The 13,732-nt window shown below is 38.6% G+C and overlaps 1 protein-coding gene across 1 annotated transcript; it reads right to left on the reverse strand.

Moving 5' to 3' along the window:
• LOC103415093 (uncharacterized) lies at positions 1-4,620 on the reverse strand. Its single transcript, XM_008353449.4, has 6 exons — positions 3,912-4,620; positions 1,534-1,784; positions 1,048-1,423; positions 816-947; positions 550-725; positions 1-397 (listed from the first exon to the last, which is right to left on the reverse strand). Exons 1-6 carry the CDS (start codon positions 4,461-4,463, stop codon positions 274-276), a joined length of 1,611 nt encoding a protein of 536 aa, XP_008351671.3. The 5' UTR covers positions 4,464-4,620; the 3' UTR covers positions 1-273.
• Between the last annotated feature and the right edge of the window lie 9,112 nt (positions 4,621-13,732).

Below are 13,732 nucleotides of genomic sequence, written 5' to 3' on the forward strand. Positions count from 1 at the left end.
TTCCAAAAATTAACTATCATCCTTTTAAGGTTATAAATTGTTTCACAAAATCCCTTCTGTTAATTTCCCGACAGAAAATTACTTGACCCATTGAACAAGATTCCTAAGGCCATCCCTAAAAACAAACATAGAATACAACTTACAATCATGATGTTCGCATAATGTTCATGGAATTACCATTCAAAACCCCATCCAAAAAATCATAGCTTTGTGATGTGAAGACTAGTTAACTTTGCCACAAGAGCAGTCATGAAGCATCGAACGGACGAGGCATCATTCCCACTCAATTGTTGATGGAGGCTTTGACGTAATGTCTTGAACTACTCTGTTTACACCCCGAACACTATTGCAAATCTTTCGGGACACATCATCAAGGAACTTGTGTTCAAAATAGTACCTGAAATTTTCAAATTCGTGTTCATATCATCAGGGAACTTATGACCATCGACAAGTGCTGTTAGCATGCCTAATGACTTAGAGAATATACACAACAAACGTAAAGGTAGGAAATGATAAATAACACGATACGTGGCACAATTGAGGGCATACCAGTCAGCTGTCATCCCATCTTGACTTGTTACAGCTCTGAGGGCAACAACGTGAGAATGTGTTCTTTGATCGCCCTGAACCCCAACAGATCTTACAGGCAAAAAGACCGCAAATGCTTGCCAGATTGTATCGTACAACCCAGCATCTTTGATTGATCGTATGAATATCTCATCAACCTGAAAAGAAGTAAACAAAGAAAAATGTGACCAACAAATATTAGAAAACCAAAGTAGTCAAGCATCTAACTCCATGACAAGCAAATATACCAGGCGGAGGATATCCAATGCATTGCCTTGAGTTACATCACCCAAGACTCGTACTGCAAGGCCAGGGCCAGGAAATGGATGGCGCTTGAGAAATCCCTGAGGAACATCTAAGATCCTCCCTAATTCGCGAACCTTTATATGTCAGGGAAAGAAAGACGACAAAATCAATAATCGTGCACCAAAGGAAGATTAATGCATGGCATATTCTAAATAGAAGGAGGGTGGAAGCTACCTCATCCTTGAATAGAAGTTTAAGAGGCTCAATGAGCTTCAGTTTCATGTCTTTGGGAAGCCCTCCAACGTTGTGATGGCTCTTGATGGTGTGAGAGTGGGTCCTTCCACTTCCAGGTGGTGGGCAAGATTCAATCACATCTGGATACAGGGTCCCTTGGACCAAGTAAGTAGGTTTCCTCCCTAATTTTTGCTCCAAATCATGTGCAAAAGCATCAAAAATGCAAATGAACTCCCTTCCAATTATTTTCCTTTTTGTCTCAGGATCAACAACACCTTTAAGCTTACTAAGAAATTGTTCTGTGGCATCCACACAAGTAACAGGCAAATGAAGATCTTTTTCAAAGGTTTCCATCACACGTTCTCTCTCCTTAAATCTACACAAAGAACAAAGTTTAATAAGGGAAACACAGAATATACAATTTATAGTCTACAGTAAATGCAAAGTGTTAACCTATCCATGTGGTTAAACTGCTTCTGCTCTCACCTCAATAAACCATTGTCAACGAAGATACAATGAAGCCTATCGCCAATTGCCTTATGAACAAGAGTTGCGGCAACTGTGGAATCGACACCTCCTGATAACGCACATATGACATGATCTTCAGCCCCCACTGTGCTTTTAATAACTTTTATTTCTTCATCCAATACATTTTCCATACTCCATCCTGCACTGACTTTACAAATATCAAATAAAAAGTATCGAAGCGTCTCCATCCCTTCTGGCGAATGAGTCACCTACACAGGATTTTCAAATCTCATTTACTGAAGCAATTTTAAATACCAATAACATTTTGAAATTTCAACCGATAATACTCAACATTTCAAATGCTAGTACAAACACGAAGGACAATAGGCATCCTAGAGCAATTCATTAACATGTTACATCACTTTTTTTTTTACCACAAGACGACTAAGTTCCAAACAAAAACCGAGACATACAAATGTTTTCTAGAAATTTCAATGAACTGCACACAATTATTATTATAAAAAAAAAACCATGAAACATTACAGCAGAGTCAGAACACGTGAAAAAATATAGCATTAACAGTTAATGATGAAAGTTATTTTTATGCTACACCAAGATAAACATAGCCGTTCGACTATCATTAAACATCAACACCCAAACCAATAACACTCTGAAGAAACCCAACTGCTCCACAGAATTTAAATAATTTAAGAACGCTTAACTTAATGTACCAAAACTTGTTTGAGAAGAAATGAACATTTTATAAAAGAACAGAGAAATACACAGAAGTGGATAAGAAATCCACCAAGAACAAAAACAAGAAAATCTCTCAAGAGGATCTGGCTACATCAACAAAACCTAAACCTAAATCACTTTACTGCTGCTAACATATCCCAAAGTAACTGAGAAAGAGAGTAATTTTTAAAATCATTTGAAACTGAAGCCCAGAGGGCTGCCCAGAATCTTATTCTTCCCCAAAGTACTTCTACCCCCACACCAGTATAATCCTCAAAATTTCTTTTGTTACGCTCCAACCAAATGTTCCAAAAAACTGCCGAGACCAGACAACCCTACAAAGCTTTAGCTTTCCTCCCAATCCCTAGGGCCTCAAAATTGGTGCTTAGAAGCTCGAAACAACCCTTTGGAATGACCCAACTAACTCTAACCTCCTGAAACAATTTCCACCACAGTTGAATCGAGTAAGAACAATGGAGAAAAATGTAGTTTACACTCTCCTCCTTAGCTTTGCACAAACTGCACCAATGGGGGGAGAAGCAAATAAAAGGGCTTCTCCTTTGAATTTGGTCACAAGTGTTGAGCTTCCCATTAGCCACAAGCCAGACAAAAACTTTGACCTTCAGAGGAACTTTTGATTTCCAAATCTGTGAAGAGGGTGGAAAATGTTGCACAATCCCATTGTTACTCAAGAAAGAGCGATAGGATTTGCACGTGAACAATCCTGATACGTCCAGTTTCCACCTTCTGTTATCCGTTCTTGATTGAGACAAGCGAACATTTTCCACTTTCTGTAATAATCTAGCCGCCTCTTCTATCTCCGCCTCATTCAAATTTCTCCTGGAATCAAAATTCCAACTCAAAGAATTGATAGAATGATCCGCAAAACTTGAGATATTCTGATTGTGCAATCTCGATAGCAAGAATAATCTAGGAAATTGCTCAAGCAATGGTCCCCCTTCCAACCACCCATCCTCCCAAAATCTCACCCTCTCCCCGTTGCCCACCTCAAACTTGCAACATTGAAGAAAAAAAAGAGAACCACACGAAATATCTTTCCAGGGGCTACGACATGAACCCCTCAGAGGAGGATTTGCGTTCCATCCGTTATTCTGCAGCCCATACTTGCTTCTTATCACCTTGAGCTAGAGAGAATGTGGTTCCTTTGGGAATCTCCACAACCACTTAGCCAATAACGCTTCATTCCGATTCCTCAAATTCCCCACACCTAAACCTCCTTCCTCTTTACTTTTAATAACTATCTCCCATTTTACCAGGTGGCTTTTCTTTCCTTCCTCCACACCTTCCCACTGAAAAAGTTGTTTTCATCACTTCATACCAAAGGATGACTACCACCAAAAGGATGCAATCAAATAATAACATAGCCATGCCAACAGCAAACACCAAACTTCCTAAGACTGATAATCCTCGGAAAAACATACACTGATCGACATAAATTTTCATAATTTACATAATCTAAGAACACTAAATTTAATGTACCAACAACAGAAGAAGTTTAATTTCTTAATACCAAATGATGACTAACACCAAAATGATTCAATCAAATAATAACATAACCATGCCAGCATCAAAAACCAAATTTCCCAAAGCAAACTATCCAAAAACCAACTAAACCAAAAATTCAAACCAAACCCAATTACCTCCGGGTGGTACTGCAACCCATAGAACCTCCTAGCCGGACTCTCAATTGCAGCCACCAATCCCTGCTGGCTCCGCGCCACGACCTCAAACCCTTCCGGCAGTTTCGCCACCTCATCACCGTGGCTCATCCAAACCACCTGCTTATCCCCAACCTTCTTGGACCCGAAAATCCCGGTGTTTCTCTCCACCTCAACCTCCATCCTTCCATACTCCTGCTTCTCCCCAACCTTAACCACTCCACCGAGCCTCTGCACAATCAACTGAAGCCCGTAGCAGACGCCGAGCACAAACACGCCGTTGGCCTGGGCCCACTCGGTGAATCCGGCCGGGAAGCTGGGGGACTCCGGGGTGTGGACGGAGTGGGGCCCGCCGGAGAGGATTACGACGCGGGGGTTGAGGTCGGTGATGGATTTGAGAGGGCTTGTGCCGGAGATGCAGAGGGAGAAAACGGAGAGGGATCGAATCCGGCGGGTGATGAGGTGGGTGTATTGGGAGCCATAGTCGAGAATCAGGACCAGCTCCGTTTTCACGGCGTTTGGGTCCATGGACATAGTGGCGGTGGGCGAGAGGTGGCTAGGGTTTATGCGGAGGTGTGGGTTTTTGAGGTTTGAGTGTGAGTGGCTGTGCGTTAGGTTGGAGGGTAGGGTTTAAGGAAATTAGGGTTTTTGGAATGTTTGGCGGGAAGGGGCCTTGGTTGGTTACTTATCCTGTTTTTCTTTTCTTTTTTCTCCATTTATTTTGGGTAACAATAACCAGTGACCGCGCTTTTTTTTCTTTTTCTTTCATAGCTAGGAATGCTAACGTTTCAGTTTAGAGACGGAAATACTATATTTATCATTAAAATTATAAAAAATAATTATATTCATAATTGTAAATTAGCTATCAAAGATTATCCATAATCATATTCATCAGGTAACATATTCTCTATCAGTTACCGATTATCTCTATCTTCGTCAATAGTTTTAAAAGACGTTAGGCGCTAGTCGGACGGGCTGGGGCCTAGCGCCTAGATGTCTAGGAGGATTTAAGTAAATCTATTATATTTCATGTAAATAAGTGTCTATTTATACTTCAAATATATATAAGTTCATCATAAACTACAAAACAGAACGAAAGGTGAGAAGAAAAAAAAATGTGGATGACACGTGGCTGACACGTGGTGCCCAGTCATTGTCCACATGGGCGCCACATCACAATTAACGGTAGATTTAACAGTTTGACTAACGAATGTATGAGATTGTCCCAAAATTTCCACACTAGGTATGACTCTGAGACGAAAAATACTTGATGTACTAAATGTTGAAAACCACGAAACATGAGGGTAGTAAACAGTTTTTTACCCTATATATTATGAAGTATTGGAACATAATGAAAACATGGGGAACAAGCCTATAATGTGTGTTCATTTAAGTATTCAATAAGTCTCTTACAATTTATTGAAAAATAAAATAAAATTCAAAATGAAAGTTATCTATTTTCTATCTAAGTGAGTTGCAACCTGGACGGGTGCTTATGAGGTTCTGGGCGAGTTAGGCAGGTGCCTAGGCGGGAGCCTCAGCAGGTTTAGGCGTCATTTCTTAATTTTCAAACGCCTAAACATTAATCGGAACAGTAATTAGCTGCCTAACTCTTAGGCGGGGCCTAGGCGGGGATTTTTAGAATAGTACTAAAAATATATTCGTTCAATTTGTGTATTATAATATAATAGATACTAATGTCGTCATTATAATATAATAGATATGTTGATACACAAAACTGGAAGGTCTTGGAACAACGTAAATCCGACCGTGAATCTGCAAGAAAGTAAAGAACACAAGATGTATCGTGGTTCACCCTAATGTTTGGGCTACGTCCACACTAATGTTGATATTGTTTCACTCTGAATGGTGAATATACGAGAAGTCTAGAGGCAGTGTGCTCTCTAGCCTATTTCTGTGTTTGCCCTCTCTGAGATGTTTTCTCTCTTCCTATGGCCTAAACCTTGACCTCTCTAATGAGGAGAGTGATTAGTCATTTTATAGAATAAGGGATCCTCACTTATTACGTATTTGCCTCTTCATTTATTACATAATTACATTTGAGTCTCCCAAGTATTTATACGAGGTCTAAATACGGAGACCCTAAATATGGTACAAACAAGGTATATTGGTGATGTAGGCTGATCTTTGATCCCTCCCATAAGCCATTGAATTCTCATTGGTTTTAATTCAAAACTTTTGAACTTTTTCACAAAATGCAACTTTTGTATTTCTCAAGGTAATGAGTTCGGTGAATATATATATTGTATTATTCGAGTCCCCCCCCCCCCCCCCCACACACACACATGCCCACCCACCCTATACCATACATTATATATAATATGTATTGTTCGGGTCGGTTTCGGAGATGGATACAGATCGGGCCCCCTATAACCATATCCACAACCATAACCGAATAATACTTTCTGTTTTTCCCCATATTCGAAATATAACTGAATTTTCATCCCAAATTCGTTCCATTTAGGTGGTTATCCACGGTTACACTACATATTCAACCCAATATTATATTTTTGGCATTTTAAATAATTTTAACCTGAATGTTATTATTATTTTTTGCTTCCACGATCGACCCTGGTTGGTCCCAATCTATTGAATTAATTAAAGTGACCAGCAATCCATTAATCTAACAATTAATCCAAAATTATTGGCCTCAATCTCACTTTTTGGCAATTAACAATTCAATAAATTATTTCGTTTCTTTGAACCGTTGACTCCCTTTCGTAGTCCCAAAGAACTCACACTTGAGTTCCTGAAGCAACCCAAATCCACTAAACTTAGATGTATATTGTATTCTGTGTTCTTGCAAGAACCTCTCTTTTATGAACTAAACGTTCATAAACTAAATTGAACCTGTAGTTTTAAATTTAGTGCCTTTGAAACCCGAAGTTTTCATAAAACAATACACTCATGAAAACCCGATGTTTTTCATGAAAACCATGTCTTAGAACTTGAATGTTCTAACTTTGATGCTTATGGATTATTCATTCCTATAACACCAATCCCAATCTTATTCCCTCCAATTCAGTGGATTGTCGAACCGTTACAAGTTCGATTTCCCTTATTTGGATGTTTCTAATAGAAACCACTTTATATGGGGTATAAGACGTTAATCTCCACTTGACTACCAAGTAGCTGAGAAACCATTGAAGCCAACAATGGTAAGGAAAAGCTGAATAAGCCTCTACCATGCTCTTCATTCAAAGAATTATGCCTGAAGCATGACAAACGGAAGTACCTCCCGAACAAGGATTCCATGGCTCTTTGGCTCGCTCCTACGGACCATCTGATCATGCAAGATATTGCCTGAAACACACCATGATTATGTCCATGAATGAGTACGATTCTGAAGTTTATAAATCCGATAGAATTTTGACTGGAGAATACTTTTTCTCTTCCTTCCTTGTTTCTAACTCGTTTCTGAAGCAGCAGTGTAGAAAGTGGAAGTTAAATTCTTGGATTTGATTACTACCACAAACATGAGAGAAAGGTATAGACCCAACTTCAGCTAGAGTCTACCGAACGATATAGACTCAGTTCGGTGGAGTCTACTGAACGGTAGAAACCTAGTTCGGTTAGAGTCTATTGAATGGTGGTGCCCTGCTTCGACAGGGATGCACCGAAAGGCATGCTCTGCTTCGGTAGAGGTGCACCAAACGGTATTGCTTTGCTTTTGCAGAACCTACCGAACAGACCCCTCCAGCTTCTACTGGAGCCTACCAAACCCAAGTCTGGGTCTATCTCTCTCACAATCCAATTTCGAGTGTGTTTTTACAACATATAGTAGAATCAGGGCCTGCCAAGGTGTGGCATCATGCCCAAAGCATGATCTTTGGCACCTAAGACCTAAAACTTCAAAAATAAGGGATAATATTTCAAACCTTAACCCTGCAGAATCTGCTTCCGTCTTAATGGAATAGATCATTGGTTATGCACCTGTTTGTGCACTTACCAATGTCGTTGAGGAGTACCATTCTCGTAGTCAATATGTGAGACTAATTTTGCTCCACCAAACATCGTTGGTAAAGCAGAATTTTGACATGGCTAGCCTTGTTGGCCGAATCCCCTTAGTAACTTTGGTTTACTTCGTGAACATTTTTCCATGTTCTTGAATTCAAGTTTGGTGTTTGTTTTAGTTATGGATAATCTTATTGATATTGTCCTCGAATACGAGTTAATTGAATCATGTTTGTTGTATACATGTGACTGAATTCCATTAAACATGTGATTAAGTACGAATGTGGGACAATTAGTTGTCTAGATGAATGTGATACTACCCACACTAACTTTACGCCTAAATCACATTTTTAGCAACGACTTCAAGTCTATCTAACTTGATTAAGAGCATTGGAACGCTCATTGTTGTATGAATGGTACTACATTACCATTTAAGAGACCTTATATTCTCCCCGTTCCAGAAGAACGTCATTGAGTTTTAAGGGATATTCGAGATGACAATGATCATGAAGGAAACCACTGAAGAAATTAAAGTGAAATATTTTTGCACCACCTCCAAAAATGAGCCTGAAGCTTTGCTTTAGGGCTAATAGGCTGTCTCCCAACTAGGAACGCACCACATGTGGCTAGCCTGAAGCCTGGTGATTGAGCAGTTTACTTGCTTTGGCATGACCTTTTGGGACATTTAGGTCAAACAATGATGCTACAACGCATCTCCTTACCCTAATTAAGGATATTGTGCTTACAAGCATACTTTGCCAAGCCTGCTCGTTGGGGAAATTGATTTTGCAAATCTTCCCTAGCAAAGATACGAAATCACCTCTTTTCACAGTGGATTCAAGGGAATATATGTGGACTAATTCAACCAAAATGTGGACCATATAAATACTTATGGTTTTGGTTGATGAATCGACAATCTAGTCACATGTTTGTCCACACATATGGCTGCCAAATCCCCTAGCCGATTAATGGTTCACCACCCAACTTATCCCTTAAAGTCCAGGAAACTAGATAACGCTGGAGAGTTTATATCAACGGTTTTCGATAAAGTATTGCATGTCTTTTGGGTTTATGATTGAACATCGAATTCCCATGTTCACCCCAAATAGCCTCGCCTAGAGATCATAAAGCACAATTTAAATGATCGCTTGGACCTTGGTGAACGTACCAAGTTTTCGGTTTCTTCCTAGGGCTATGCAATCTTGTACGCATCTATGTTGGTTTGCCTTCAGGCCCATTGCCACCCAACCTATTCGACGTTACAGTTGGTTACTGGGTACGAACCTGACGCTTCGTATTTAAGCGATTTGGGTGTGCATTCCATGTGCCATGTTGCGCCGCCGCAACGTACCAATATGGGTCTTCAAAAGAAGAATGTGAATCTTTGTCGATTATGATTCTCCTTCACCTTAGCTCTCTTAGAACCCTTGCAAGTGATCTCTTTACCGCTTATTTACGGATTGTCACTTCAATGAGACAGTCTTCCTGCTGTTAGGAGAAGATAAGAACGTTAACATTTCTATAGAAGTTGATTGGACGTTGCCCACTATCTCATCTTGATCCTCGTACCGTATAAGTGTGATAAGCAAGTGTGATGAATTCTAGCTTTCATAATATTGCTCCAAATGTATTCCTTTGATCTAGCTAAAGTGACGAGATCATATAACAGTTGCAAACATGTCTGTAAGGATAGACGTACTTAACAGACGTCGAGTCAACATCCCAAGAGGGTGTGCCACCCCTGTTGGATGGTTTGGACGCCCCAGTTGGATGGTTCGGTATACCCGTGGATAGCCAATCAATCTATCTTGACCTGGAACACGACATATCACTTGATTCATAGGATTCACTTCCTTAGAAGAGAAGGACACGACATAAAATGAATATATACTTGATTACTGTCTCAAACATTTCCATCTCATGAGATTAATCCAGATTACTCCCAAGACTTGAAGTTCTTGGTCCAGTATGCTAGTTTGAATGAGAAAATGGAATTGAAATGAGATTACCATTGATGATGTTTTCACTTATATGGTAGTTACCGACATAAATGAAAAGCAACAATATCGAACCGTGTTCCGTTGATTAAGTGACAATGTATAACTGATTGGACAACCGAAACTACAATCCAAGTTAAATTCCTTACCAAAGTGTGTTTTGGACTTATCTTTTCTACACTGCCTAAGGTAACCCTGTTGTGTTACAAGTGGGAAAGGAAGCGTAATGAGATGAATGAAATAGTGCAATATGATGCATGCCTTACGGCGTAAGGTTTCTCTCAAACGCATTGTGATTGATAGCAACATTATGAAATGTGGTTGAATGAATGCCCTTGTGTGTTAAACTATGAAGTCTTATTATGAATTGCTAGAGTTATAGTTTATGTCGTTGACATGAATCTCACTAAGACTTTATAAGAGCTTGAGAAAACTGTCTCACACTTGTAGACGAAATTTCTGATGAATGATCTTGGAAAAACTCATCTTGACTTGAAGTTCAAGCATTGTTCTGGGGTACTTTGGTCTACCAGTTAAACTACACCCCGAAGGTGTTACCTTTTGAGTATACCTATGATCTTCCATACGCTATATGCAAATGAGACCCTTTAAGAGGTTATGAAACATAAAGTTCCATAAATAAGTTCAACTTTGTGCTTATTATACTTAGTTCATTGCAATTAGAAAGAACATCTCATTCGCTGTTGATCTATTGGTAAAGATGTAGCACTGTGCCTACACACAACCACTGAATTAGTATTAAAGACGTTTCCGGCCATCCTAAAGGTACTACGGATTTAGGCAAATCCCAACGCATCCCAAGAAGATTTGACCCTCCTGATCCTCGAAATAATGCTTTCCTTGTTTGTTATCTTGACGTAAGTTACTTATCAAGCCCGCACAAGGCACATCCCTAAATGGTTATGTATATACCATTAGAGATATCGCAATATCTTGTAGGTCCACGATATGACCTTAGTTGCAAAATCTTCGAAACATTCCAAGACTCACCTCACTTCACTACGCCACACGTGAGACGTGGTTAGGAGTTCTTGTAGAGCATATTCGAAGTATTTGCTATTTCCATCCATCGTTGAGTCTCAACAATGATTCATGAAGACTATGTCGTATGTATTAACCTGACCAAGACATGATACATCAACAAAGTCAACACCAAGACATATTGCATCTACATTTACATTAGCAAAGCATCAGGAGATTGAAGTCATGCAAACCGATCCTAGACAACCTTGCCGACCTCTACACGACTTCATTGCCAAAGTCAACCTTCCAGAAGCTTGTCTGAGGAATTGGTATGCCTAACTATTTTTATGCGATGCTTGTAGTTCTCATTTGGAAGTTCTGTCAAACTCAGAGGGAGTATTTAGAAGTATACTCACTTGATCTTAATGTTCTATTTTTCCTTATGATTAGGAGCATTTTTCTCATTGGGTTTTTGCTACCTAACTAGGTTTTAACGAGGCACCCATCCTGGGATGATCATCCCCTTGTAAGCTCTTCTACTTGCGTCCAGAAGATGTATAGTTTTGACTTAATATAACTTCTCACTTTTCTCTTTAGTCTATGGGTTTTTCTCCCACCTTGGGTTTTACCATAGCGAGGTTTTGTGAGTTTTACCTTTTTATGCATTCTTCTGTTAATTTGAGACTCGCATTCGCTCATTGTGCCGACGACTTCATCAACTATACTTACTTCATCGTTGAAGACCTGATGTGCCATTTACTTGAGTATTTACACACTCAAATGAGAGTGTTGCAGTCCTATTAGATTAGAAATGTGATTGTGTAAATCCTAATAGATCTAGGAATATAAGATATTCCTATTATGAGTTGATTACCTATTAAGAGTTGTAATTCTAAAAGGGTAAAGATTTTACCTATTCTACTATTATAAATAAAGGCACAATAGGGTGAAATAGAACACATCTCACAATTGCACATCTCTCTCTTTCTCTCTACTATTGCTGCACCCTCTTTATGACCTCTATAATTGTTCAATAAATTATACTTACAACAGTTTTAATCCCTTAATGTTTAGGGGTGTAATATCTACACACCCCATTTTACTTCTCACACACCTTTCTAATTTTCAGCCGTTCGATCGGATGAATTGAAGAAGATCAACGGATATAAATTAACAGGGCGTGTGTGAGAAGTAATTGAGATGTGTGGATAGTACACCCATATGTTTATATGTCAGTTGACCAAAATAAGAAGAAAAAAAGCAGCATTTAATAATGCAAATTCCACACATCCCTATATTTGTATGTCAGTTGACCAAAAATAAGAAGAAAAAAAGCAGCCCTTAATAATACAAATTGAATTATTCAACGAAGCACGCTACATTGTCTAGAACGATATCTGGAATAGTAGATGTATAGGCTGGACTATAGCTGGCCACTTAATTTGAATCATTTAAAGTTAGCTGACAAAGGAACAGTATTGGACGTCAGTGTGAGGTCATATAAGTACACAATTGAATACGAAGTCAATTTGAAAGGGATGTCGTCAGTTTGAGGTCAAATAAGTACACACACTACATAAAATCGAATAAATATTGGCAGAAATGTTAAATATTATTGATATTAATATCGCGAGATGAAACCAAAAAATACTTGAAAAATGCTAAAAAGTCTCAATCTTGAGCATAGAGGGATTCGAACCCCTCTCTTTGTCAATCACGCACCTGGGCCTTATCCAGCTCGCTATAAATGTGTTTGTGATTACATATTCAGCCTGTGATATTTATATGGTGGTTAAGATGTCTGTAAGGCTTGTACTAATTCACTCATGTATAAAGTATAAAATATTGTGTTAATTCATTATATATAAATGATTATAGTGTGTTTAAACTTCTTTCATTAATTACTATATATTTTCTACATTCACAATGTTTGCCAGCTCGCTATATAATCAACTTAAATCAGTTAAATCCATCATGCAATGCATTTCCTTCCAATTTTTTGTGATAAACTAATAGATAATTGACTAAATAAACATCCTGCAAAGTTTCAATAAAAATTTCCAAGTTTTTCTTATAATTTCCGTGGTTTTTATTCAATTTTTATCGATATCGATAATTTCCCAACATTTCCATCGAAATTTTCGTGTTTTTGAACTACCGATATTTTCGATATTATTGATATTTTAGATCTTGGTAGTGAGTGGAGTATAATACTCCCTTTCTATTCTCATTCTCTTCTTTCCTCTTCTCTCACATTTTGTTTTTTATCTTTTTGTTTATGTAAAAAAATCAATATAAGATGTGAACGTTGCTTAATCATAAACGTTCAAGTAAGAGGGGAAGGAAGATGAGAGAGATTAGAAGGGAAGATAATCCTCTTCCGTTGTGAGTTTGCTATGGAAATCTTAGATTATCTCCAACCGAAATGGCTAAACATAACCCCGTCCAGAATTGTAGCTTTGCAAAAAATTATTTTTGAATGAATAGTCTCATACCATTACCATCCCTAACCGAAGACGCTAAACATAGTGCCCTCAATAATTCATTAATTTTAACTTTATTGATTAATTTAATTAAGCTACCGTTGGATACTTTCAAATCTAGCAATTGAGTTTCAATTAATTATTATAACTAATGAGCTGGGCCCTAAAAAATGGGTTAAGATGAGGGCTACATTTGACTAGCCTGATGCCTCTTTGGCCAAATAATAGTCTGTTGGGATCCATAGCATTATAGCCCAGCCATCAGTTGGAGATGAGTTTTTTGACAAGTCAAGTCATTTGTTGGTTTTTGGACCTTTAGCCCTCTCCATTGAAGATGGCCTTAGAAGTTAAAAGTAGTGTTCAG

This window comes from Malus domestica, chromosome 14, assembly GCF_042453785.1.
Source record: "Malus domestica chromosome 14, GDT2T_hap1".
NCBI lineage: Eukaryota > Viridiplantae > Streptophyta > Magnoliopsida > Rosales > Rosaceae > Malus > Malus domestica.